The sequence below is a fragment of the Aedes aegypti genome, chromosome 1 (assembly GCF_002204515.2).
Source record: "Aedes aegypti strain LVP_AGWG chromosome 1, AaegL5.0 Primary Assembly, whole genome shotgun sequence".
Lineage (NCBI taxonomy): Eukaryota > Metazoa > Arthropoda > Insecta > Diptera > Culicidae > Aedes > Aedes aegypti.
The window spans coordinates 278,952,354-278,979,949 of record NC_035107.1 but is presented as its reverse complement, the minus strand read 5'-3'; the positions used below and the strand labels follow the sequence as shown (position 1 = coordinate 278,979,949).

Sequence of the window (27,596 nt, the reverse complement as noted above, 5' to 3'; positions counted from 1 at the left end):
ACAAAATTTCTATGAAAATGTGGTCCACCCTAATTTTCAATAACACCAAACAAAGGGCTTAACTAATACAAACAACTTTGTAGAAGACCGTTTTTGTCTAATGTTTCATTCTAAAGCTCAAAATGCATCTTTCGGCATAAAACTGATTCCTGAACCACTGTGCATTGTACCTGGTAATTGTAAAATAGATATATTTTGCCAAGCATCAGAACTATACCTCTGACGAATCATGAGAACGACAAAAGAATTATGTTTTACCATAACTCATCACAAAATGCCATAAAACAAAATAAAATCCTTCCTTTTCACGCCATCCAGCCCCGATACCAACAACCAGGTTAAACTACACACGTGGCAGCCACCTACGCGCTATGTCGACGTCACGGAATTCCTTTCTTTATTGGGGCTGCCCCAGTCGGTTAGAAGAGAAGCGAAAAGTACAATGACATCAGTTCAAACCGCAGCAGGCTGAATTGGTTACCTGACGGCTCTTTCTTCTTACCTGTCGCTAGTCACCCGTTCAAAGAAGAAACCGTAAACACAGGTGACTCATAGGCCATTGCTGAGTGATAAAGATCGCTATTCGCTCGAATCTATCAAGCAAATTCATTCATTCGGGTGTTGAGGAATTTCCATACAACTGCTGTGTGAGAGCGACGTCGACGACGTGAGCACGATAAATGTTCATCAGGGCACAATTTACGCGTCAAAACAAAACAAAGCAACCATTGGCTCCATGAGGATTTCCATCAGGGGTCGGCGGTTTGGGATTAAAACAAGACGTGTCAGTATTGGTTGGAATATAGAATACAAAAAACACATTTTCCTGTAAATTTTGTTAATTTTGAACGAAAAAACTGTTTTTGAAAATTCCGAAATCAATGACGGCTTCTGCCCCCTTAAAAGATTATTATTTAAATTTTCGAAATGTAATGATTATAATCTACTAAGTTATTGGTATCGGAAAAAGTTACCAACCATAACATTTTTGATAATAACAGAAGTTCAAAAAATAATTCAACAATAATTGCATAAAAGAGATTACCCAACTAACAATCCAGAGTCACAAATAAACATACATATTCAATTATAGTTGATGATAGCTGAAACAATGCCATACAAAGAGCTGAGATGATGCGGTTGGAATCCAAATCTTAGTGAATGCTCAAAATTTTTCATTGGAGTGAATAATAGTAGAATCTACACTTAATGGACGTTTCCAAAGATTCTCTATCGACTTGTCAAGATCGTTTCCCTAATGAGTTAAACAAGTCATTTTTCCTCTTATTAAAGAGCCATAGCCAATTTTCGAAAAAAAAATCAACAAAATATCTGACAAAATATTGCGTTGTGTTCCTAATGTGGTTTAGGGACAAAATGTCGAAAGACAAAACGTCGAAACCCAAAACGTCGAATGCCAAAACGTCGAATCCCAAAACGTCGAAAGGGACAAAACGTCGAATCCCAAAATGTCGAAAGAGACAACACGTCGAAGAGACAAAACATCGAAAGCAATAATTTTTCTAGGAAAGTTTTATTGGTAACAAGTGTTGCTGGGGAAAAAATGGTTGCGAAGCAAACGGCGTTGGAAATATCAAATTTTTTTTTTTCATCGCAGTAAGCATGAAATAAATTTTCAGAAAAATGTCATTACTGGCGAAAAAAGAAGCAACAAAACACTTCGAGAAGAAAATTGATATTTATGGCTGAGATATGATTACCTTGATAATGTGTGATAATGAAGAAACGTTCAAATAGGTAAGGTAACTTTCAAACCTTTGACTAATCTAATTAATTGCAGAAGTGATGATAAGGCAACTGCAAAAGTAAAACCAAGTCTGCTAACGCATACGACTCATAGCAGAATGAAAGCGATGACTAGCTTCCTTTCGTCGCACCACTGGACTAACATAACGGGAGATAAAGGGAATTTCAACCTAGATCTCAACAGTAGTGTACTATTTTCCTTTTTCTACTACTCGTAGGTGAACAAAATTTCTTTTCCACCTGAGCACTATGCACAAAAATGTGGAGATTCCGATAAGCGTAAGCATTTCGCAAATGCTAAATTTGCTTTTATTTAAAACATTTTTTCACCTCAATAGAGTAAGGTGGGGCAAAAGTTCGACCTTAGTGGTATAATCAAAGTTTCCAGGAAAACAATAGCAGTTAAAACAAAACAAATACCATACAGTGAACCTTCAATATATTGGCTATAATTTTGCTGAACAAACTTGTGTCAAAATGTTTACTCATTTTTAGTTATAACAGTTTCAAAATTAATTGTCTTATTCGAACTTTTGCCCCACCGGTGGGGCAAGAGTTCGAATCAAGTGTGGGGCAAAAGTTCGCTGGCTTAAACACAAAATATCGATCCTTTTATGACAGGCATGCCTTACACCAGCCGTAAACTTAAGTTAAACGAAAAATACACACTAAATTTTCATCAAAAATTGCCCAAAACCGAGTTAGTTGTAATATACTCAAAAATAGCAGTTTTTCGCAAAACTAAGTGGAAATGTAAAATTTTAGTGACAATTTTCACACGATCAGACAAATTTAACTAAATTTGAAGATAATATGTGGATTTTAGGCAATTTGCAAATTTTTCCGTGATTTTATACAGGGGTCGAACTTTTGCCCCACTATGGGCCAAAAATTGTTTTCAAGCATTTATGCAAAAACTAATACACCTCAAAGCAACCTTATGATAGGCCTAGAAACGCCCTTACATAAAATATTGAAAAAGATTTTATCTTCAATTGGTTCCATGCAACGAAAGTTTGACCAAAAGTTACAATATTCACGTCGAAAAACAACAAATAGCCATAACTTTTCCAAATCTCAATCGATTTGTATGATATTTGGAGTGAAAGTCTCTTACTTGAATAGCATTCGAACCACCATGACATTTATAAGATTTGTTTTGAATTGAGCTAGAAATCTTAAAAAGAAACTCTTACCCCACTCGAACTTTTGCCCCACTTTACTCTAAGGTTAAATGTTTGATATTATTTTTTTGGATATACATATTTTTAGCCAAGGGGACGGACCTGGTGTAGTGGTTAGAACACTCGCCTCTCACGCCGAGGACCTGGGATCGAATCCCATCCCCGACATAGTCACTTATGACGTAAAAAGTTATAGTGACGACTTCCTTCGGAAGGGAAGTAGAGCCGTTGGTCCCGAGATGAACTAGCCCAGGGCTAAAAATCTCGTTAATAAAGTCAAACCAACCAACTATTTTTAGTCAATTATCTTCTTGAAAAACGATGCAGAAATTGTTTGAAGATAAATTGGATTTGCTACTGGTTAGTTCTTTCAACAAACTAGTAACATCAATTTCATCCTTGATTTCATCAAACTTACAACTAGATTTTAAATAATTAGTATATTTTTTATTCTTTTAAAATTTACTCATTCTTTGGTCGATTAAGCACGATTGAATTAATTAATTGATTTACTTTTCGAAAACAGATATGCTTCAAAAAGACATCCAGCATTTTTTTTCTATAGGTACTATTGAAATGAATGCTCTATTTTTGTGTAGTTTTATCGTTTAAGCATCTAATAGTAACAAACCAAGCATCAATAGATAAGTAAATGGAAACTAAATTTAGTACGATATCATAACATTTCAACGAAATTCAGTTGGCAGTTTTATTTTCAAATTGAAACTTATATGATACACTCCAATTTATTTTTATCCTGATAATTTATTAAAAAAAAACTTGAATAACTCTGACAAGTTTAGGCTATTTTTTTTTCTATTATCTCTTCAAAGAGCAGCTTAGAATAACGGTGATAAAATATGAAAATAATGTATTTTCCACTGACTTCACAGTTCAAAATATTATTTACTATTTGGATTTGACGCGTATTTTTCCTTTTCGACGTTTTGTCCCTTCAACGTTTCATCCTTTCGACGTTTTGGCATTCGACGTTTTATCCCTTCAACGTTTTGTCCTTTCGACGTTTTGGCATTCGACATTTTGGCATTCGACATTTTGTCTTTCGACGTTTTGTCACTCAACCCCTAATGTTATGCAATGTTCAACTTACTAATATATTAGTTCAACTCACTAAATATATTATATACAATCATTGCTGATGTTTTCTCTAAGTATTCGCTTAGAAAATAAAAAAGTTACACGTCTTCTCGGTGAGAATCGAGCTCTTGACTACCTGTTCAGTAGACAGGGCGCGTTACCCCTGCACCACGAGAGGACTCATGGACGCAGAATTCAACCTGAAATCGATTTCAGCTCAATAATAGCGTGGTCCTCTTTCTAATTTTTCCAAAGGAGGTGCGCTTTGCGAAAGAGGACCACGTTATTATTGAGCTAAAATCATTTTCAGGCTTCTGCGTCCATGAGTCCTCTCGTGGTGTAGGGTAACGCGCTCTATCTAGTGAAAAGGGAGTCGTTTGATTCTCATCGAGAGACGTCTAACTTTTTCGCAAATTTCACATCAATGTCCATTTCATTCAATTGCTGACCATCAGTAAACTGTGATGGAAAATTGAAAAATTCGAACTTCGAAGTTCGCTCCCGTAGTGCTTTTATTTTTGTTGACCAGAGAGGAACTGCCCCCCCCCCCCCCCACCTAGCTACGTCCGTGGGCGCAACTGAAGGGGTCGTTCGAGACTGATGCTACTGGATGCAAGAGTTTTATCACTCATGATAATTTTGACAATGTAATCTGAAAATTTAACATCGGAACTACAAATTTGTTAAAATGTGTCTTCAAGTATGATTGATCTAATCATATAATTACCATAAAACAAACGACACACAATTGAATGAACTGGAGAGTGGAGAACAAAAACCGGAGACCGAATGAACACGTGGTGAGCATCGATCGCTCTCTCAGAAGCTCTTAATTGCGCCAGTTCCCAGCAGTGGTCGCACACGCGGTGGACGCTCCGATATCCGAGAATCAGAAGTTACACGACCGCGATTGGATGAGGACGCATTCCCGACGCGAGTGAGCCCGGCTCTACTACAAAACATCGACCAACAATTATCGCAAGAGTCGTTCGTGAGAATAACGAGATTGAAGATTCAGGTATTCAAGTAAGCAGGAGAAACAAGTTTGTTAGTCATCCAGTCGGCCTCGTGCAAACGTTTTGTGACCCCAACCGTGTAAATTTGAATACACAGCAATATTTGTGATTTGTGGGTATAACTGGTCAAACGAGCATTTTGCGGTATAACTCGTCATCAAAAATCACGAGGAAACAGAGAGGCAATAATCTACGCGACCGCGGTGCTAATTCATCATTTATTTTGAAGAGCGATTGTCGTTGGATGAGATGAGTCTGCTGTTGCTGCGATCTCAAGTGTGCAAGTGATCTAGTGGGCTGTGTTATCGAGAGTTTTCCAGTTATTTGTTTTGTTGGTTGGTTTAAAAGTGGAATCATCAAGTGTGCAATGCTATCTGGAACGAGTGCCTTCACCATAGTTGTAGTAACCATATTAACGGCTGTGATAGTTGCGGTTTGCGGCAGCAATAGCAGTGCGCCCGGAAGCGGAAACCAAGGTAGGTCACCACCGGTCAGGTCCGCATTGATATGATGTGTGGAGGAACGGTTCATCAAATTTCGGAGAACTGTTGTATGGATTGCATTAATTAAACAAATAATAAACATATAGTATAAACTGATGATTAATATGATTATGACACATTTCAGTGCACAGTAGCGTTATGCCGAACTAAATCTCAAAATTAATAACGTGAAACCTCCATGCGTCGATGATCCGTGACTCGATATCGACTCATGGAATCACTATAAAAAAAATCATGGTTACTATGATGGTCACTCGAAACAGCTTTCCAAAAGATTCCTGTGTAGTCGATTTTCCCTTCAATGTCGACTAATGGAGGATTGACTGTATCAAACTTTTATATTCAAAATTTGCCTGAAGCTTCAAAATCCCACCATTTACGCAAGTTTATCAGCTTGATAGCGATTTATTTGAATAATTAACTTCATTAAAACACTATGAATTTGAGAATACTTCTCGTCAAAGTATATACTGCATTTGATGCTCAAAAGTTATTTTTGTTGCTTTAGAAAAGTATTGTATCTTGCAATACAGTTAAACCTCCATGAGTCGATGTTCCTTTACTCGATATCGACTCATGGAACCATACTAAAAATCAAATTTCATGGATACTATGATGGTCCCCTCAAACAGCTGCACATAGCATTACTGTTCCATGACTCGATATTTCCATGAGTCGATGGTCCCTTCAATATCGACTCATGGAGGGTTGACTGTATAAACAAATCGAAAAATTTTGTATGGAGACTGCAGGCATGTTGAAAAATCGATTTATCGAAATTTAATGGTGCAACTTAAACCAAACTATATCATACATGGAAGGTTAAGTTCTATTCTGCATGCTTGGTGGATTAGACACAAACAGTTTAGTGAACCATAGTTCAAGATTTATGTAAACATTGAAAAAAAAACCCGGTATTTTATACAATTTTGGTGACCTCTAGATAAAAAATTGTGACGTACTAGAACATTTCTGAGAACGGTATTAGATTTAGCAACCCCAATTTACTAGAGACACATGATTTGAATATTGAGACACGCAAAAGCGTCATTTCTGTTACGTTGTATCCAACTTTTTACGCTGGGCCGCTAAAAATTTTTGAACCACCCCTGCTTGACGTTTCTTGTCCACACTATAAAATTTATGGATAGATCTTAGCAATCCTTGAATGATGAAAAAAACAAATGTTTACATATAGTTGTCATATTTTAGAGAATCTAGTTAGGGTTTGATTTCTTTTTCAATGTTATTAAAACTTACATCAATAATTTATAATATTTTCAGATCATTGAGAAAAAACTGCTGGGTGCTCCCAAAGAGGAACACACACCATAATATTCAGCATCTGGATAGGTTCACTCTCACAGTGAACCTATCCAGATACTGAATATTATGGACCGATGCACGAGTTCACTATCTGACGTTTGAGCGGTGCCGTGTTATTTACGTGACCATGGCAACGAGTGAATTCGGCACCGCTCAAACGTCAAATTAGTGAACTCGTGCATTGATGCATGGACCAGTGCACGGGTTCACGAATTTGACGTTTGAGCGGTGCCGTATTCACTTGTTACCATGGTCACATAAATAACACGGCACCGCTAAAACGTCAAATAATGAACCCGTGCATAGGTCTATTGTAGTCCACTCAGGATAGCTACAGGAGGACTACAGATTTTGACATAGAGTAAACCCAAATTGATTGTCGCCAAACTTTCTCTGATTCCAGCACCCAATCCCGTCCTTGAAATATTATTAGTAATTTAACAAGTATTCAAAGAGCTCTCTGGTACAAGGTCATGAGCTTTTTCGAAGTATAGCTCAATTTAAGGAGAGACGAACACTAATTTTTCTGATTAAATGGAGCATATGGATATGAAGCTAGGGGAATGGGTTAAGAATATGTGCGTTTATATGAAGTAACTCCAGTGCTTTGTAAACTAAGTATGTGAATTCTTGAAGAATTAGAAATCACAGTAATATATACAATTTGAATAATGACTATGGAAGGTAACAACAATTCGAAGCATTGTGTGTCTACGGAAACGATGATATTGATGATTTCACAACAATCTGGTACATTTTTCATTTGAGTTACAAATCCATGCATAGCACTGAAACATAATTCGGAATGTGGTCCCTATAAACTGCTATAAGAAAAACTATTAGAAATGTTAAGAGAATAAATATATGAGATTTAAGATACGAAAAGATCCAAAACAAATATTGGTAAAAAAATTGACAATTCTATCAACAAACTAGAATTACTGCCTATCAAGATCCTGCCATAAAATCTGTAGACAAGAAACGTTAAAATCGAACTACCCCAAGTTGTTTTATGGCTAGCGTAAAAAGCTGGATACATCAAAAGCGTTTTCTGCTCATAGACAGTTATCCCATATGGATTTTCTAACCAGCACCATTTTTCATCGCAACATTCATGTTTCAAAACATACTATGCTACGCATAAAAAGCTAACACACTTTGTTTGAAAATGTTGTGGCAAAATATTGAGTTGTAGCAGTTCCATATTGAAAAATAAAGGCATGTCAGTCTCTCTACGAATAGCAACCGCAAAACAAGAATTGTGTTGAGTTTATTATATTTTTCGATGATTAATGGCTTCAAAAAGTGTTATTTTTGCGGTGTTGTTAAGGTGAAACAGTTTGGAATCAACTTCTTAGATTGCACTAAAACTTCAAAGGCACAAATCTCGCGATGAAAGCATCGCACAACAGTGTACTTTTTATTTTGGCTTTGCACTAGCAGAAAGCTTAAAATAAAAAGATCAGGAACGTTTGCTAACTGTTTCTCCAGTTTTGTGCCTTTGAAAACGTGAGTAGGGGGAGAAGTCAGCCATTGTGCCGGCCATCTTTGGATTCCGAGATGTTTCACCTTAAGAGAATATGACATGCAAAAATGTACTAGAAAATTTTGAACATTTGTAGCAGAAGACAAACTTAAAACATTGAGCGCTTTTCCCAATGCCTACTTTTTTATATGGGACGGTTATGGTATTATAGGCATTTTGCTTCCATATCAAATCACCGAACAAAATCGGAATACTTTTTTTTTCGATTTCTACATATTATTAGGATGTTGTTACACCATCCCTACGGAACCAAATAATGGCTAGAATTCAGAACGGTCCACTTCGAAGCAGATTTCCGTCGAGTAGGATTATGCTGTAAATTTATAGAATCGTCATGTAAATTTTAACAGACGTTCCACATACTTATTATTGCTTGGATGTCTTCATCAATGTTTTAACAGCTTTATGTATACTATTTGCATGCAAGTGATCTTTACCCAGCTTTGTACGAGCGCCAATTGCTGCCACAATCAGGCTTGCTTTCTGGCAGGGATCGGTTGATTTGATGTTTGGCTTAGGTCCACTCACACGGAGACTGGATTGAACTAAATTTTGAGTTGTTTCAACTGAATTCTGTAGTTCAGCCCAATTACTAAATTTTGACTTAATTTCCAAGATCTCCTCTAGGTGATTTGCCTTTAACTTATTGGGCCAAAACCTCCGTTGAGTAGCTGCAGCTCTCCCTGTTTTTGACAAAACTCGTAAGGAAGAAAGGAAGTACTGAAAGATTTTGGGTTGAAATTATTGTAATTTTCACGAATGATTAAACTTCAATGACGAAATTGAGAAGCTGCCAATAATGTGCTGATGGTACATTTTCAGACACCATCTACCTTTCTTTCTTGATTTCAGTCACTACCAGCTGGTTTTGACACGAAAATACGATCAGCTGGAGCATGAGAACAATGACAATGACTGTAAACATCGGAGGATCAGCTGGTTTCGTTGTGTACACAAGACCAGCTGGTGGGTCGATCGAGAACAAAGAAAAAATGGTAAACATTGAGCCGGCCGGAGAAAACTGTCATGAACATCAGGATAATTGCATGAGCGGCGGTGATCGAAAAGGGGCAGCGAAATCGAAGGCGAAATCTGAGAAAGACGAAATTCAGATCACTAAAGTCTAAGTGGTGAACAAAATCGCAATATAGTCGAGTATTTTGGGTAAAGTAAACTCAAAATTCAGAAAAAATATCTCCGTGCCATAGGCCTTTTCATGTGACAGGGTCCGTGTTTGCATTTGTTTACATTGGTGAAAGACCGGTGCAAACACGGGATTGTTATTTCCATAGGAGTACTGTTAAAGCGCTTCCGAATCAGCTAATTTGAAACGTCTCATGAAAAGCAATGTGATATAGAAGAGGTGAGGAGAAAGTCGGTGTGTGCTTGTATTAGTGCAGTGTAAAATCAAAATAAACATTGAGGGGAAATGAGTGACGTCATACGGGTTCTTTTTTATGTTGTGAGTAGGCAATGTGCACATTTGTGAGTGGGTACAGAACGTCCTATATTCTAAAACTAGCGTAGACGGGAAAACATATCCAGCCACATATACTCCTAAGCCTACAAGTTGTATAATTAGATTACAGGAGTCATATTTTCCAGCCATAAATTTGCGGATGAGTTAGCTTCCCCAGTAATCATCAATATAAGCACTACACCAACAGACGAAATGTTGGTAACTTTCATATACATCCATTATGTTCCATTAATTCACGACTCAGTATTTTGTGGGTTCATATTTTACGGGTACCTTCCAAGGTTTTATTTCCTGCGTTGTAGAATTCGTCCTAAAATAAAATAAAAGTTAGAACTAACTTACATTATTCACCTGTAGTGCCATCTTCCCGTGCTGAATTTTTTCATGTTTTTGTTTGAGTAACAACACACATAACAACCTTGGTAACGAGAGGGTGGCTAGCAACAAAGCATAAGAAACTTCCGATAACAAACTGTATGACGTCACACACTCAAGATTCAATGGGTTGCTGTGTGAAAATGCAAACGTTGCACTTATACATTCAAACAGATGTGTATTATACAGAAGCATCTCCTCACCTGTATTATAGCACATTGCATGAAAAGGCCTATAATATGACCTAAGGCAAACGTCAAATCGACCTATCCCTACCACAAAGTGAGCCTGTTTATGGCAGCCATAAGCGCTTTTAAAAAGATGGATAAGAGAATTAGAATCGTCAGAAATTGCCTTTTAGTGTTTTACGATCTTTATGTCTGCAATCTTTGCAGCAACTGGTCTATTGCTTGAATCATATGGTTTTTGTTTACCGTTGGCAATGACAGTTCGATGTCTTCTATACTAGATATACCACTTGCCATAAGCTGAAAGTGGGTACAACTTTTCAACTTGCTGTGGCTTCTGAGTTTCACATATGTTATGTGACCTAAGGCAGCACTAACTAAACCTTTGAAAGATGTTTCCATAGAAAATGGATATAAAACCCCAAGAACAAATGATTACAAAATGGTAATACCAACCTGTGGATCACAAGCTGCCTTAGGCCCTCATGATCTATAACTGTGGTCCGTTAAATCGTACAATACACACAGTTTGATTTAAAATGAGTTTTTAATTCAGAAGTTGATACTCAAAACATCACTGGAAATCCACAATATCCCGCAAAAAAAAAATCACAGAACACCTTTAGCAACCTAAGAAGTTTAATAGGAATCGTCAGATTTCATGCAGCATCCTGAATAACTAATTATACATTCTTAGGATTGTGTAAGAAACCCCTAATGTCTGATAGGAACACAGAAATTCCGCTCAGTGTCGAGAATACGCTAAAACTCTTAGAAGTCCACTACACTCCCTAAGAAATCTCCAGGATCCAGTTAGTAAACTCATAGAGCCAGGTAGGGATCACCAGAATCTCAGAAAGAATTATCAAATTATTTCATGCAGCCCGCATCCTCTACTGAAAGTAGTGACTCTTCAAAAATCAAACGTCATACAGAGTCTCTACTGTAGGGATAGTGAAAGGCAAGGAACAAGATATAATTCAAATTTAATAAGGATTTGCTCGATGTTGAAGCAAAGATAGTGATTTAGATCACAGTAGGCAGTTGTTTCCGAGTATGAAAAGCAGAAGTCAGTTTGTTTATGTGTTTTGGTGATAATATAATATAATAAACGTGTTTCTGTAAAACGAGTGAAAATTACTGTTTGAAATATAAAAAGTATTACCGAAAACGTGTGAAGAATTGGCCCGAGAAAAAGACAGTTCACTACATGGCGCAGCTGCTCTCAAAACAAATAATGTATCAAGAAGAGGGGGTGGCTAAATCATTTATTGGCATAGTTTTCCTCTTCATCTAATGAGGAGGAAACGTAGCTCTAAATAGTCACGCAGATGGATCAATCATACAAAAGACAAACACTGTCAAATACTATCATTTCTCTAGCTACTTCTGAAATTTGATTGTATGACGCAATCAATTTGTTTTTTTTTTTAAATTCCATAAAATGTTAAGAGACACGAAGTTGTTTTGTTTCTATTGCTGTGATATTAACAGTACCTGAAAAGGCGAGACGAAATTTGTGATTTAAACTCTGTGTACCGTAATCCGGGGTATCATTGATCAGCGGGGTAACATTGATCGGAATGACTCATCTAGTAATAAGTTGGTATCATCATTTATTGATGAATCATTTCCAAAGCATAAATGTTGCTTCTCTTTCTTATATTCATAAGCTATTGAAAATTAAGAGTTTAGCTAAAAATGCGTTAACTGTATGCGTAAATTTGTCAATTTTGCGAAACAATGATTTCAATGGTTACGGATGACACTACCGAAGATTCATGTCTCACATAAGTTCTGCAAGCGATATGAACAAGGAAAATGCGATTCTAAGTTAAAATTGCGTCGCCAAAAACGATTCCGCTGTCAAAACTTTTATAAGCATGTTCAATTATGCAACATTAACGAATTACTGTGAAGAATGAAGAATTCCCTTAGCAAATTGCCTACTTTTAGGCGTATTCCGCTTTTCGAACTGTTTTTAATTTAAAAATAACTCAAAAAGTAAATGAGATGCAAGCGTTTGGACTTCATATTCGATTTCAGGAGCCATGATTTAAGTAAGTAACGATATTTTCATTAGGCTGATACAAATATTAAATTTCTTTTATGTCCGAGACCACTTGGAAAGTACGAGGGGGGGATAAAAATAAATAAGGAACAAAAAAATAAAAAATGAAAAAAAAGTATTTTATTTTTGAATTTTTATTTTTAATGATAGTTGTTTAACTTTTTTGAATCGTCGTCTGGATCATTATTTTACTTGTTTTTTACTTTAAAAATTGAAAAAACCTAACTGATGTCAAAAAAATTATGAATCTTTTTTTTTCTCCCCTTCAAAATTTTCGGATTTTCGAAGGGGGGGAGGGGGGGGGTGACATAAAAGAAAATTAATATTTGTATCAGCCTTATTACCGAACGTTGTTTACATGAATGATCAATGTTACCCCATATTAGCTTAATGAAAAAATCACATACAAAATTTTTTTAAACATGTTTAAATCTTTCAAAAAACAAAATACAGTATATAGTCACGAGCTATGGATGGTACTACTTGTTTTAAATATATAAAACTCACAACATTTGCATTTTTCAATGAAATATTTAAGAAATATCCTAAAAACTGATCAATGTTACTTCTGATGACGGTACCTCAAAGACTTTTTATTGCTATTGTGTCAGTGCTTGTAGTTTATTCAAACAAGCGGTTTTAAATCTGCAAACAATGTTTTTTATTAAGTATATCACCTTCCAGTAGACAGAGAAAGAGTGGGCTGGCCAAACAGTGTTTATACCGAATTTTGAAATTCTAGTTGACACAATTGTAGAAATTAATGACTTTATAAAACGTTAAGAAAACATGATTAGGTTGAATTAAATGAGCGCGTACGGGAAACCTAACAGAGCTTGAGCTTGAACTTGAGCTTGAGCTTGATTGGCCGCCCGTGGATGCACTCCAGTATCGCCAGATCAGCTGCACTTACACAAGGAACCAACCGAATGACTGCTTGGGACTAACAGGCATCCTCAGTGTATAAGTGCTGGTGATCTTCTATTTTTAGGCAACAATGGCACCTGCCACGTCAGAATGCAGACCAATGAGGGGAAGGGGGAGGAATTGATGATGCATTGAACTGACTCCCACGTAGACCGTATATTCCACTGCATCCACGTCAGTTCATGCGGGAATGTATGGATTGGGGGAAAGGCATGGCAGAGAGGTTTGCTTTTGTGGTTAGCAGACTGCCTATTTATCAGGCGTAAGAAAGGCGTGCGCGTGGAAGTAGGAAGCGTTAGGGAAACGGTTTCTTGTCCGTCTCTGGTTCTAGCGTTTGCTATGAACGAATAGTATGAGTGGGATATATTTAGAATGGAAGATAGAAGCAAGTGAGAGATATACAACTACAAAGTACGAGGAAAGGGACGGGCCTGGGATTGAACCCATGACCTTCTGCATATGAAGCAGAAGCGGTAGCCATCAGACCACCAACCCCGTCATAAGGTGAGCGCGTACGGGAAACCTAACAGATGGTGCGATTTATGGAAAATATCGAAGAAAATGAAACTCTGGAATGTGGTACTCATGAAGTTGACCTATTGTTCGAATCAGGGACGAAAAAAATCATACTCACTATGAGCCTCTGTACGTGTCATAAATTCTTTTGTTCTCATGACTTTTACTGTGCGCCGTGTGTTGGTGCTGTCTCGCTCTCTCTCACGGGCAACTTGAAAACAAGGCGCACAGTAAAAGTCAAAGGTTTTATAGAAAGCATAGGCTCATACTCAATTCACTGACATTATGCCATCATCAAAGTAATCAAAGTGGACGTCCCTGGTTCGAATGCCTCAAACAAAATATACAATTATATTGCCAGAAACGGTAAAAAACGTGTAACGTGTAAAAAACCCTCAATCCCATGAAAATAAAGTGCGGCGTATTGCCCCGTTGCGGCATATTACTCCGTGTTACCCTTTAAAATTATTCATACTAGAGTAGCACTTAGCACAAAATCATTTTTTTGGGATGTGTAAAACTATACACATAGTGTGTTGGCTCAGAAGAGCCCGATTTTGTGTCAATTTAGAATACGCTGATGCAAAGACAGGATACAAGCTGCGAGGGGCCTTCCTTGGCCGAGTGGTTAGAGACCGCGGCTACAAAGCAAAGCCATGCTGAAGGTGTCTGGGTCCAAATCCCGGTCGGTCCAGGATCTTTTCGTCATGGAAATTTCCTTGACTTCCCTATACGAATGCGAAAAATGGCAACTTTGCCAAAGAAAGCTCTCAGTTAATAAATGTGGAAGTGCTCATTGAACACTGAGCTGAGAAGCAGGCTCTGGCCCAGTGAGTACGTTAATGTCAGGAAGAATAAGAAGAAGCTGTGAGTATTTTGAATGTTGTGTTAGCTGAAGTATGACCTACGCAACACTTTTAAGCACACAAAACAGATTCTCATATTTATTTTGCAATCATAAAACCGTTTACATCCGATATTCGTGATACTCAAATTTAGTAGATAAGGCAATGCTTATACTTAAACATGTTTTGTTTTATGATATGTTGTATGATTTTTGATTTCACATAAATGTTATTCGTAAAGTATATAACATTTTGAAATTTTAGCGAACATGTGCGTTGAATGTGCCCCATGCAACTACAATGAGATACCTTCCATTCACTACATACTGTAGATGACAGAAGTTCGATAGTAGCTCAATAGTAGCTCAATCCAAACCAATCATCGCTAATTCTCGATGCATAGCGTCGCAGTAGCTCCGGATGCCGTTCCAAGAAGCAGCCACATTCCAACAACCAATCGTCTCCGCCGCCGCCGTCGTGTTGGAGCGTGCTGTTTTGAGTGAGTGTATGTTTTGATGAATCATAAGAGTTTCCTCTCCATCATCGGAGCCGTGGGGATCAATGTGGTAACGCAAAGCGACCAACAGAGAGAGTAGCAGCTGATGAAATGCCTAGCGCATGTGGACGTTTAAATTGTAGTGGAATAGTAAAATTAGCCGTAGACGTTTGCGATTTATCCGGTGTGAGCCAAATAGAGAGGGGACCGGAACAATTGTTTCGAACTTGGACTGAACGAAGGATCGTTAATAAAATACGTTTGATTGGTCGAAATGAGCAATCAGCACCCGATTTACAAGCTTTGAATAATAATCGTCTAAAAACTAACGTTTGATATGCGATTGTGTTAGACGTTCACGCATTACGATATCATATGTTAAGTCACTGTATTTAAACGTTGTATTTTGGTGAGTTATTATCGAAAACGGCTTTGATAGCTTCCTGAGTCGTCATCTTGATTCTAAACGAATTCTCATTTTCGCTAAAATATATATTTTTTCAACTTATTCGGTAGGCTAGGGCACACTTTGGTAAAACGAAGCGGAAAACATTTATCATTATTTACGGAATGGTCATCATGAATGATTTTTTCCTTAGTGTACATATTTTTTTCCCAATACCCTTGTAATCTCTTCTAAGGCATAATTATTTCTACTTATTTTTTTGGTTTAAAGTTTCGTTATTTTCAAAGCGCATATTTCCAAATGCCTAGAAAAAAATAGCAAAATTCTGATAGTAGATGTCTAAAAATTGAAGCTAGCATCTAATACATGTGCAAAATAAAATCTCATATACAGTCAACTCCCTCTTACTCGATATTTCGTATCTCGATATAGAGTTGGTTTTCATGGCTACCTCGATGGTCCCTTAGATCGCGTTTGCACTGGTTTTGTATTATATAATTCGATACCTCTCTAACTAGATGGTCCCTTGAATATCGAGTTATGGAGAGTTGACTGTATATTTGAAAGGGGCGGTTGGAAAATGGCTTTCTTTCCGCAAATTTCTGCTTAAATCTTAGACGTTCGGAATTAACCTTGAAATCTCAAATGGTCTCAATTTGAAGGCCAATAGATCGAATGAGTTGCTACAAATTTTTAAGCACATGCGATTATTTGGTCTAACAATCACTGGGTGGGACATCCTCCTGAGTCCTGACTCCTCCTCCTTTTATGGGTAACGGAAGATGCGTGGGCACATGGATATTTTTTCAGGTTTCAATTGACTACCACAGATGCTTTTGAAGCAAAACAATCAATATGGGATGAGGTTTTAAATAAAACGTTAGTTTTGCCATTTGAAGACTTGGCCATCATTGAACCAGTCCCGTATCAATTTATAATACGAAATGAAATGAAGCCATTTCAGCGATCTTCTTTTAATGACCAGAATGAAACCAGTAACAAGGGAGTCAGTAGAAGATATTTTTAATCCACCTATTTCATCATATTTGAAAGATGCATTGCGTGAAAGAGTCCTGTGCTAAATAACGCTGAACTGATAATTAAATCAGGTATTGCAAAACCTAAACAATACATTATGAATTTTCATATATAAATGACTTTTTCGATGGTAATTCAATGTCTCAATCTGACCTTGATAGCCTTAGTAGGTTATTCATTCCTGCTCCGAATTTCAATAGTTTGGGCCCCTTTTATCTTGTACGTAGAGTACTGGGATTGCGCAAACCTTGTATTAAGAATAATGGCTCCATAGTTTTATAGATGACTTCTACATGTAGTTTTGTGTTTGAAAGTTTTTGTTTTTGTTGTTTTGTTTTCTTGAAGAAATAATGGTTAGATAAACACTGGCCGAGAGTTTTTTTTAGCAAGGCAGATTAATATATCACAATTGCATGAAACATCAAACACGGTTCTTCAGAATAAGAAGATTCCACCCATAAATTCTTGCATAGTATTAATGTCTACCTTATCTGTCATTTTTTCAAGAAAATGTCTACCCCAGACGGTGTTTCTGTTATTTTTAATTATTTCTTAGACTGACGCTTGTTTTTTGCTCGATTTTTTTCAATCTGTTGGCCAACTTGGTGGACTGATACTTTTTCACTGAAATCGATATTACTGTGCTAATGCCCTAGACATATCATACCATACCATTCTATGACGTCAGGTCTTTAATGGCAGCTATCTAAGTAGGGTTAGAACCTCGTGGGTTTATTCAATGAAATTAATGGAAAAACTCTATTCAAAAGAAACTTTTATTTGTAAATTTGTCCATTTTATTGTTTCAGTGTAGAAACCAGTAATGTTTTTCTTACATAACCGAAGAAAGCTTGCCAAATCATCAACTTACAAATGAATTTATCTGCAAGAACTTGTTTGATCTTACCCGGCATATCCATCCAACGATGTGCACTAGGGTGCCAATGGAATGTATGGGAAAAATTTTGCCATTGAATTTCAAAAAAAAGTAGGGCTTAAAAGTTTTGTCTCCTCGAAAAAAGTCCCCATGCAAAATTTGAGCTCAATCGGACTTCATTAAGTGGACCCCCAAAGCGGTCAAAGTTTGGCTTTTTTGACCCAGGAAAAATATCCAAAGGGGGGGGTACATGAAATTTCCGAAATCGAAATTTTTTTTTTGATGCCAGATGTCTTAGAAATGCATGAAACGTCGAGATCTGGTGTTATTTGGAAAAATTTTTTTTTGAAAAAATCGACCTTTTGGGACTTAGTAAATTTTTGAGTTGGGGGAGAGAATTGAATTTGAAATGAACGATTTGAATTCAATTGCTGAGAAATTCAAGGCAATAGTATTGAAACATATCCTATATGATTGTTGGCCACTGAAAGCATATGATATGTGATATTTCATTAGGGTGGTTCATTTACTTTCCATTAGGGTGGTCCTTTTTGTTAAAAAATAAAAAATAGAATTTTAATTGAATATTGAAGACAATAGTATTGGAACATCTCTCACATTATCGTCAGCCATTTTCTACATTTAATATGTGGTATTTTATTAGGGTGGTTCACTTATTTTCCATTCGGGTGGGCTTTTCTGTCGAAAAATCATAATTTGAATGCGATATTAAAAACAATAGTATTTTATCACCTCTTTCATCATCGTAGGCCATTTCCTTCATTAGATTCGTGATATTTCATTAGGAAGGCTCACTTATATTCAATTACAGTGATTCTTTAAAAAAAATTGAGTATTTGAATGGAATAGTAAATACAAGAGTAATTAAACATCTCCTATGTCATCGTAGGCCACTGTAATGTATAATATGTGATATTTCATTGGGGCTATTGTCCTCAGTTTTGCATAAGGGTGATCATTTAATTTGTAAAATATTCTCAATAGATCTAACAAATCAACTTTGTTTGTATAGTTTTGAATCATGATTCTTCATTGGCATGCAACTCTTCGTTAAGCTATTTTCATTAAGGGTTTCTTTTGAATAGTTAAAATAAAACGTTCCAATCATCAGTGAATTCAGTGAAGCACAACTCTAACTGCCATAATCAAAATACAGATAAAAAAGGAATGAAATAATTTTTGACGTATACAAATTATGACAATAGCTTGATGGGCGACGATGAAGGGCAACAAAAGTGTTTAGTTTATATTTTCAAAAGAGATTCTCAGCCTTGGGCTCCTTAATTCCCGAAACAAAAGTACGTTGCCTTCTGCTTGCTATAGTACACGCGATTCGGTTGTGACAACGTAGGTAATTCAAGTTTTGACAATCAGTTCTCGTTTATTCTTCAAAGATGTAACAAAGTTCCTTTAAGAAATTTCGTCGGAATTTCATATGGATTTTTTCGTTGGAGTTTTCAACGGAATTTTCTTTGGAGTTTCCTTTTGAATTTTAATCGGAATTTCCTTTGAAATTCCTTTTAAAAATTTTTATTTGAATTTTCTACGAAATTTCCTTTTTTTTCTACGGAATTTTTATCAAAATCGGAAATTTATCCTGAATTTGCTTCGGAATATCCTGTGGAATTTTCTTCGGTATCTTTAGAAGTGCCCTTTTGAATTTTCTGTGGTATTTCCTTCGAAATTTCCTATGAAGTGTCCTCCGGAATTTCATTCTGAACTTTTCATTGGAATTTTCTTCGAAATTTACTTCGGAGTTTCTTTTTGAGTTTCCTTCGAAATTTGCTTTGGAGTTTCCTTCCGAATTTCTTCTAAAGTTTGTTTCGGAATTTCCTGTGTTATTATCTTTGGAGCTTCCTTCAGAATTGTATTCGAAATATTATTTGGAAATTCTTTCGAAGCATTGGAATTTACTTTGGAAATTCCTTCGAAATTTTCTTTGGAGCTTTCTTTGGAATTTCATTTGGGATTTCTTTTGGACCTTTGAAATTTACTGCGGAATATTCTTAGAAATTTCCTTTACAATTTTCTTTGGAATTTCCACAGAGTTTTCTTGAGAATTTCCTTACAAATTTGCTTTGGATATTCCATAGAAAATTCCTTAGAAATTTTCTACGAAATTTCCTTTTAACTTCCTTTTTTCATTGCAATTTGCTTCGGGATTTGCTTTGGAATTTCCTTAGAAATTCCCTTTTGAATATGCTTTGGATATTTTTCAGAATTGTCGTCGGAATGTCCTTTGAAATGTGCTTCAGAATTTCTTTTGCAATTTTATTCATTTTTTTTAAATTTTTTTTTGGGATTTCCCTTGTATTTTCGAAAGATTCCATCGAAGTTTCCTTTGGAATTTCTTTTGGAGCTGTGATCTTTTCTTCGAAATTTCCTTAGAAATTCCTTTTTGAATTTCATTCGGAATTTGCTTTGAATTTTTTATGGAATTTCCTATGGAGTTTTCGGAAATTCCTTTGGAATTTTCCACGGATTTTTCTTCAGAATTCCCTTGCGTTTTTTTCGGAATTTCCTTTGGAATTTTATACGCAATTTTCGTCAGAATTTCTTCTGAAATTTGCTTCGGAAATTCCGTTGGATTTTTTTTAGTTTCCTTCGGAATTAACTTTGGAATTTCCGTCGAAATTCCCTTAGGAGTATCCTTTAAAATTCCTTTGCAGTTTTCTTTGGGGCTACTTATCAAATTTTCTTCAGAATTTTCTTAGGAATTCCTTTATTACTTCCTTCAAAATTCTCTTTGAAATTTCTTTCGGAATTTCGTTTGAAGTTTACTTCCAAATTTGTTATAGAGTTTCCTCGGAATTTCCTTTGGAATAACCTTTGGAATTTCCTATGGAGATTTCGAAATTTTATTTAGAAGTATTGATTGGAATTTTTTCCTTTGGACTGTTTTCCGTTGAATTTTCGCGGAATTTACTTTGGAATTTCCTTCGTATTGTTTTTTCGGAATTTTCTTAGGAGTATCCTTTAAAATTTCTTTGTATTCTTCGGAACTTCATATCTCATTTACTTCAGAATTTCCTTTGGAATTTCTTCATGAATTTCTTTCAGTAAGTTGCTTCAGGAAGTTATTTTGGATTTCTTTGGAATTCCTTTCGGAATTTCCTTCTTCAGTTCTTCAAAATTTTCTTCGGCGTTTCCTTTGGAATTTCTTCTGGAATTGCCTTCGGAATTTCCTTTGGAATTCGCTTCGGAAGTTCCTTTGAAATTTCTTATGGAATTTCCTTTGCAATTTCTTTTAGAGCTGGCTTCGGAATTTCATTTGGAATTTTCTGCGCAATTTTCGTCCGAGTTTTCTTTGGAATTTGCTTCGGAACATCCTTCAAAAATCCATTCGGATTTATTTTTCTGGAATTTCCTTTTGAATTTGCTTTGGAATTTCTTTCGGGATTGGCTTTGGAATTTCATTTGGAGCTACCTTCGGGATTTGATTTGGAATTTTCTACGTTATTTTCGTCGAAATTTACTTTGCAATTTGCTTCGGAATTTCTTCTAGAGTTTTCTTCGGAATTCCTTTTGGAGTTTCATGCTAAATTTGATTCGGAATTTGATTTGGAATTTCTTTTGAAGCTTTGAAATTATTCCGGAATTTTCTTCGGAAGTACCTCTATAATTTTCGTTTCCTCTGGAATTTTCTTCGGTATTTCCTTCGGAATTTTCTCTGGAATTTCCTTCGGAATTTTCTCTGCAATTTCCTTCGGAATATCCTCTGGAATTTCCTTCGGAATTTCCTTTGGAATTTCCTTCGCAATTTCCTCTGGAATTTCATTCGGAAATTACTTTGGAATTTCCTTTCGTATTTCCCCTAGAATATTCTTCGAAATTGTCTCTGGAATTTCTTTCGGGATTTTCTCTGGAATTTCCTTCAGAATTTTCTCTAGAATTTCTTTCAGAATTTCCTGCGAAATTTCCTCTGGAATTTCTTGAGAAATTTCGTCTGGGATTTCCTTCGGAACTTTCTCTGGAATTCCTTTCGGAATTTCCACTGGAATTTCCTTCGGAATTTCCACTGGAATTTCCTTCGTAATTCCCTCTGGAATTTCCGTTGGAATTTCCTTTGGAATTTCCTTCAGTATTTCCTCTAGAATTTCCTTCAGAATTTTCTGTAGAATTTCCTTTGGAATTCGCAAAACTAAATTGGAAAGGTCACGAGGCTCAATGCTTGATCTCTGAGATGAGTGCATCTGAAATCACGAAGTAGCAAGCGGATTTTGTATGAGACGAGGACTCCAAACTGGTTCAGCTTAGTGAAGTGTTGCATTCCGAATGAAAATCACGCAAAACTTTTCAAAAGACCTTTCTAACAATGAGAGGCTTTCTAGAAAACTCTTTTGTTGTTAACTAAGTTACCTTTACATTTTTCGTCGAACATTACGCAAATATTATGTAGTAGTCCACACCATAATCTTTCGGTCTGTAGATATTAAGGTTGAAATTTTTACAATGATACCATAATTAAGGAAAGTGGACGAGACTTTTTCGAGAAATCATGGTTTCAAACTATACGAAAAATGATGCACCCTAATGGAAAATAAGAGAAACTCCCTAATGAAATATGTTAACAGTATCCTACGATGATGTCGCATATCAAATGGAACTAGAGGCGCATGAATTCAGAGGAATTTAAAGCCTCTCTAAACAAAAATATCACGAATCTAATGAAGGAAATGCCCTACGATGATGAAAGAGGTGATAAAATACTATTGTTTTTAATATCCCATTCAAATTATGATTTTTCGACAGAAAAGCCCACCCGAATGGAAAATAAGTGAACCACCCTAATAAAATACCACATATTAAATGTAGAAAATGGCTGACGATAATGTGAGAGATGTTCCAATACTATTGTCTTCAATATTCAATTAAAATTCTATTTTTTATTTTTTTTTATTTTTTAACAAAAAGGACCACTCTAATGCAAAGTAAATGAACCACCCTAATGAAATATCACATATCATATGCTTTCAGTGGCCAACAATCATATAGGATATGTTTCAATACTATTGCCTTGAATTTCTCAGCAATTGAATTCAAATCGTTCATTTCAAATTCAATTCACTCCCCCAACTCAAAAATTTACTAAGTCCCAAAAGGTCGATTTTTTCAAAAAAAAATTTTTCCAAATAACACCAGATCTCGACGTTTCATGCATTTCTAAGACATCTGGCATCAAAAAAAAAATTTCGATTTCGGAAATTTCATGTACCCCCCCCTTTGGAGATTTTTCATGGGTCAAAAAAGCCAAACTTTGACCGCTTTGGGGGTCCACTTAATGAAGTCCGATTGAGCTCAAATTTTGCATGGGGACTTTTTTCGAGGAGACAAAACTTTTGAGCCCTACCTTTTTTTGAAATTCGAAAAATCGATTTTCATTGGCACCCTAATGTGCACGGTAAAATGATTGGTTCTTCTTTGTGGCATTACGTCCCCACTGGGACAAAGCCTGCTTCTCAGCTTAGTGTTCTTATGAGCACTTCCACAGTTATGAACGGAGAGCTTACTATGCCAATGACCATTTTTGCATGTGTATATCGTGTGGCAGGTACGAAGATACTCTATGCCCTGGGAAGTCGAGAAAATTTCCAATCCGAAAAGATCCTCGACCGGTGGGATTCGAACCCACGACCCTCAGCTTGGTCTTGCTGAATAGCTGCGCGTTTACCGCTACGGCTATCTGGGCCCCTATCTGGGTACGGAATTTGAAAATTTAAAAATTTTCGGAACCATTTCTCCTGACGATGTTGGGTTTTCTATGTAATTGTGCAAAATTTCACGTTCCAACTTCGATTATTTTTGCAAATATATGTGAATATTCATGGATTATCAATTCTTTTGGATCAAAAGGATGATTATTTTCTTGCTATGACAGCAAGAGGCACCACGGTAATTAAAAAGAAGCGGACAAATTCTAAGTGGAACAGACTCGAAAGAATGCAAAAATGGCACTTTTTGCAATAATTAATAGCTGTGGAAGTGCACATAAGGCTACGCTGAAAAGCAAGTGAGAAGTTACATCAAGAAGAACAAAAGGAAAACCTTCCAATTCCTGTTTTGTCTATTAGACTGAAGGAATTGAACTTCAAAACAATATGGAAAACGAGTTTCTATACCACTTCCCGGAATACCATTATCCGGAATGCGTTTTACCGGAAGACCACTTACCGGAATGTACCATACCCGGAAAAACCATTTACAGGGTTGCACCATTCCCCGAAAATCCAAATCATCCATTTTCGACGACCTTTATTAGTACATTTATTTACAATTTTCATTTTCTTTCATTGATGCTTAGAACAAATTTTGTCACGCTAACCATGGACATTCTCGACTCCCTCGGTTTCCATAAACAATTCTTCAACATACATCTCCAAACTGCTATGGACCAAATATGTTGTTCTTCTTGCCACCGTTACGACTCAACTGGACAAAGCCTGCATCTCAGCTGTTCTAGGAGATTTTCTACAGTTAGAGTCTATGTCAACTGACAAATTTTTCCAATCGTTCATTGTTTAACAAGTCTGTAAATAAATAGGAAACGGACCTGGTGTATAGGTTAGAAGACACTCCTCTAACGCCGAGGACCTGGGATCGAATCCCATCCCCGAAATAATCGCTTATGACATAAAAAGTTATAGTGACGACGTCCTTCGGAAGGGAAATAAAACCGTTGGTTTTGAGATGAACTGGTCTAGGGCTAAACAAATAATTTAGAACCGGTGGTATTCAATTCTACCAACTTCAGCTAGATCATTCTGAATAGCTTCAATGTGCCGTAACGTTGGCTCTATGATTGAATATTACGATGCCGGAATTTCATTGACCGTGAAATTTATTTCATTTTATGAAAAAAGAATCGCCTGATAGAACTTGGGAAACTATGTCTTCAAATTTGGACTTTAAAATGATATACAGTAATACCTCGATATAACGTAACTCGTTATTTATTTTCGTTACGTTATATCGATGTCACGTTACATCGAAGCAAAATATTTTTTTCTAAATTTCGATCTACATGTATATTTTAATGAAAAAATGAATCAAAAATTGATATATATTGACCTTACAGGTATTTTCAGTCATTCTTAATTTTTTTTTCAATATTTTTCTTTATTTTATTGATTTTTTGTTATTTTTTCATATATTTTTTTTAATTTTTTATTATTACATCTCAATCGGAGTAATCATTTAAGAAATGTACTTCAGAAAAATCTCTGGATGAATTCTTTAAAACTCGGAGAAATTCTAAATGAAATTCATAGAAGAGATCTTTCAGGAATCTATAAAAAAAAGTCATGTTCAGCAGTTAATAAACATTTATAGCACACAATTATGGAACTTCAAGAGATTTATTATAAAAAAATCATGGTAGAATCTAAAAACAAATTCTTTGTAATATCTTGAGAGTTCTAGAGAAAAAAAATCCACGAACTATTCAATATAATGAATGAGATAATTCATGAAGAAATTGCTGTAAAACTTCACCCAAATGCAGAACTATCCTTGAGAGATTTTCCTAGAAAAAGTTTCTGAACGAATACCTGTTGAGATTATTATGGTATTCTAGGAGAATTCACGAGGAGGAATCTCTGCATAGAACTTTCTTAAGAAATTCCCGATGTTATCAAACAAGGATTTCTTTATCAGGAGCGTTAACTAGTGGGTTTTCTGGTAGATCTCAGTCGGAATTTCTCGAGGAATATGTTATAAGTTTTAGACATGAATATCAGGAGGGTTCAAGATGAGTCCATGGAGTAATGATTGGAGGAATATCTTTTCGATATCCGTGGATCAATCACAGGACAAACATTTAGTTCTTTGAGAAATAATTTGAAGAATATCTGTAGAGACTCCTTAAGCTATACCTAAATATTTTCTTAAGCATTTTTAGAATAAAAAAATTAAAAATAAAACGTTAAATGGATCGACAATGACAGCGTGGTCCGGCGACACAGAAGTCTAATCTGAGTTTGATTTAGTGTTTCTGAATGCAATGTTTAAATGAAAATTATTTAAGTTTTTATAGCAAACTGAAGTGAGTAGCAGGCTTGGTTCCAGTGGAAACGTAAATTCCACAGAGTTAAATACAAATGATGTTTACAAATGTACAGCAATGCCAAATGTTTATTGCAGTTCATGAATTATGTTTATAATGAAAAGTGGACAAATAAATGGGAACCAACATAAAGTTGCGTTATATCGAGATAAAAGTTACGTTATTAAGAGGTTACGTTATATAGAGGTATGACTGTATTACAGGCAACTGTTATACCATTAGTACCCTGGTAATCGAGAGTAGGGACAAGTCAAGCTACATAGTTTGCCAGTTCAGCCAAGACAAGCTGCAGAGATAAGCTGAAAGAACAGCTTGTTTTTATAAGAAAGGTGAATCACATTTGAAATGCAATTATTTGACGTTGGTGCATATTGACATGATCAATTTTAATGATAAGAGGAGTCAGCGATGCTTATGTATTTTGAAGGAAGAACCTCCCCTGTCCATCTTTGGTGTTCTTTTCAAATATTTTTAAGTCAACATACTGACCTGAATGACCGTAAAACGGTTAGAAGGACGGTCATGAAAAAAGTCAACATGGTAGATAAATCATTTTCCGGTAAATGGTCCTTTCTGGTAATAGTTTTCCGATAAATGATTAATTCCGGTAAATTGCATTCCGGGTAATGTCGGAGAACCATTTGTCATTTCAATCCAATTGCAAAGTATATCTTATCTTATTTGTTTTATTGAAAATTTTATAATTGAGTCCTTGTAAAAGTTTTTAACAAAACTCATACGTAACTTTTCGATGAAAGATCGATCAAACAGTGCTAAGATGATATCTTGTTATTCGATCCGTATCTTTCTCAGATGATCAAATTATGAGATAAATTGCAATGCCTGGTATAAACTTTATTGGTAAACTGGTATAAACTTTATTGATATGTCATACAGCAGGAGTCTGTAAGATTTTACCTGGAATACCTACATGATTTCAAACTAAAACTAACATCACTTCACATTTACGTATTTTACATGTCTTGTAATCTTTATTATTTCAAAAAAAATGTAACATATTTTTGTTTGTGATTCTTTGGAATGTGGTGTTAAACATGATCAATTATTAAGCTTATGCAACAAGAACTTTTCTCCAAGCTTAAGTGCTAAAGTATGATGTGCCCTTGACCGGTCGAATTTCTTTATGAATGGCCAATATTTGTTTTGCATCTGATGGAAAAGAAATAAGTTTCAATTTTTTCCATCCAATTGAAGAAAAAACATGCGAAACGATGATGAACCGATGACGTCGAGTACAGCTATGGGAAGAAGGGAGACCAATTGATCGCTACTCCACTGACTGTCAACAAATGTTGTCCAAAGTGTGATTCAACAGTTCGCCTTGAGGTACACATGTGGTGTACCAGTTTCGGTTGGACCCGTTTCGAAATAAGTTACGTAACACTACTGGGTATTAGGCTGAGAAAAAAAACAAATTCAAACACTTATTGGTCTTGGAGCCACAAATGATTGGATACCGTTGAAACATTTTTTTTAGCTTTAATTAATACATATTGGGTTTCGCTATGCATACAAGTATGAAAAAAAAAATATATATAATAAATACATATATGATCAAAACCGTGTTTTCTAAAACAAAATGTCTTAAAGCATTGCGACACTTCTAATTACAAAAGACATCAATTATGTAGGTAACTATTATATTCTACCGTGTATACTGTTTCGGTAATCCCTGTACCTTACGACGCAAAGGGGGTACGCTCCGTAACGATTCTCCGAACTACGTCGCACCCAAACCCCATCGATTGTGATTCATTCATACCGTCACGTCTGCTAACAGTTCCGCGGTCTGTAAACCCACCTTCACCCACCGCCGTTTCGTTCCCCGCTCTA

At 35.9% G+C, this 27,596-nt stretch overlaps 1 protein-coding gene across 1 annotated transcript in view; it reads left to right on the top strand.

The window, feature by feature from the left end:
- Positions 1-4,926: 4,926 nt before the first annotated feature.
- The window catches only part of LOC5567327 (disintegrin and metalloproteinase domain-containing protein 12), a 41,050-nt gene continuing 18,380 nt past the window's right edge, over positions 4,927-27,596 (top strand). Inside the window, exon 1 of the mRNA XM_021837934.1 lies at positions 4,927-5,541. Coding sequence (XP_021693626.1) covers positions 5,433-5,541 — 109 coding nt within the window. The 5' untranslated portion in view covers positions 4,927-5,432. The remainder of the gene's footprint in view (positions 5,542-27,596) is intronic.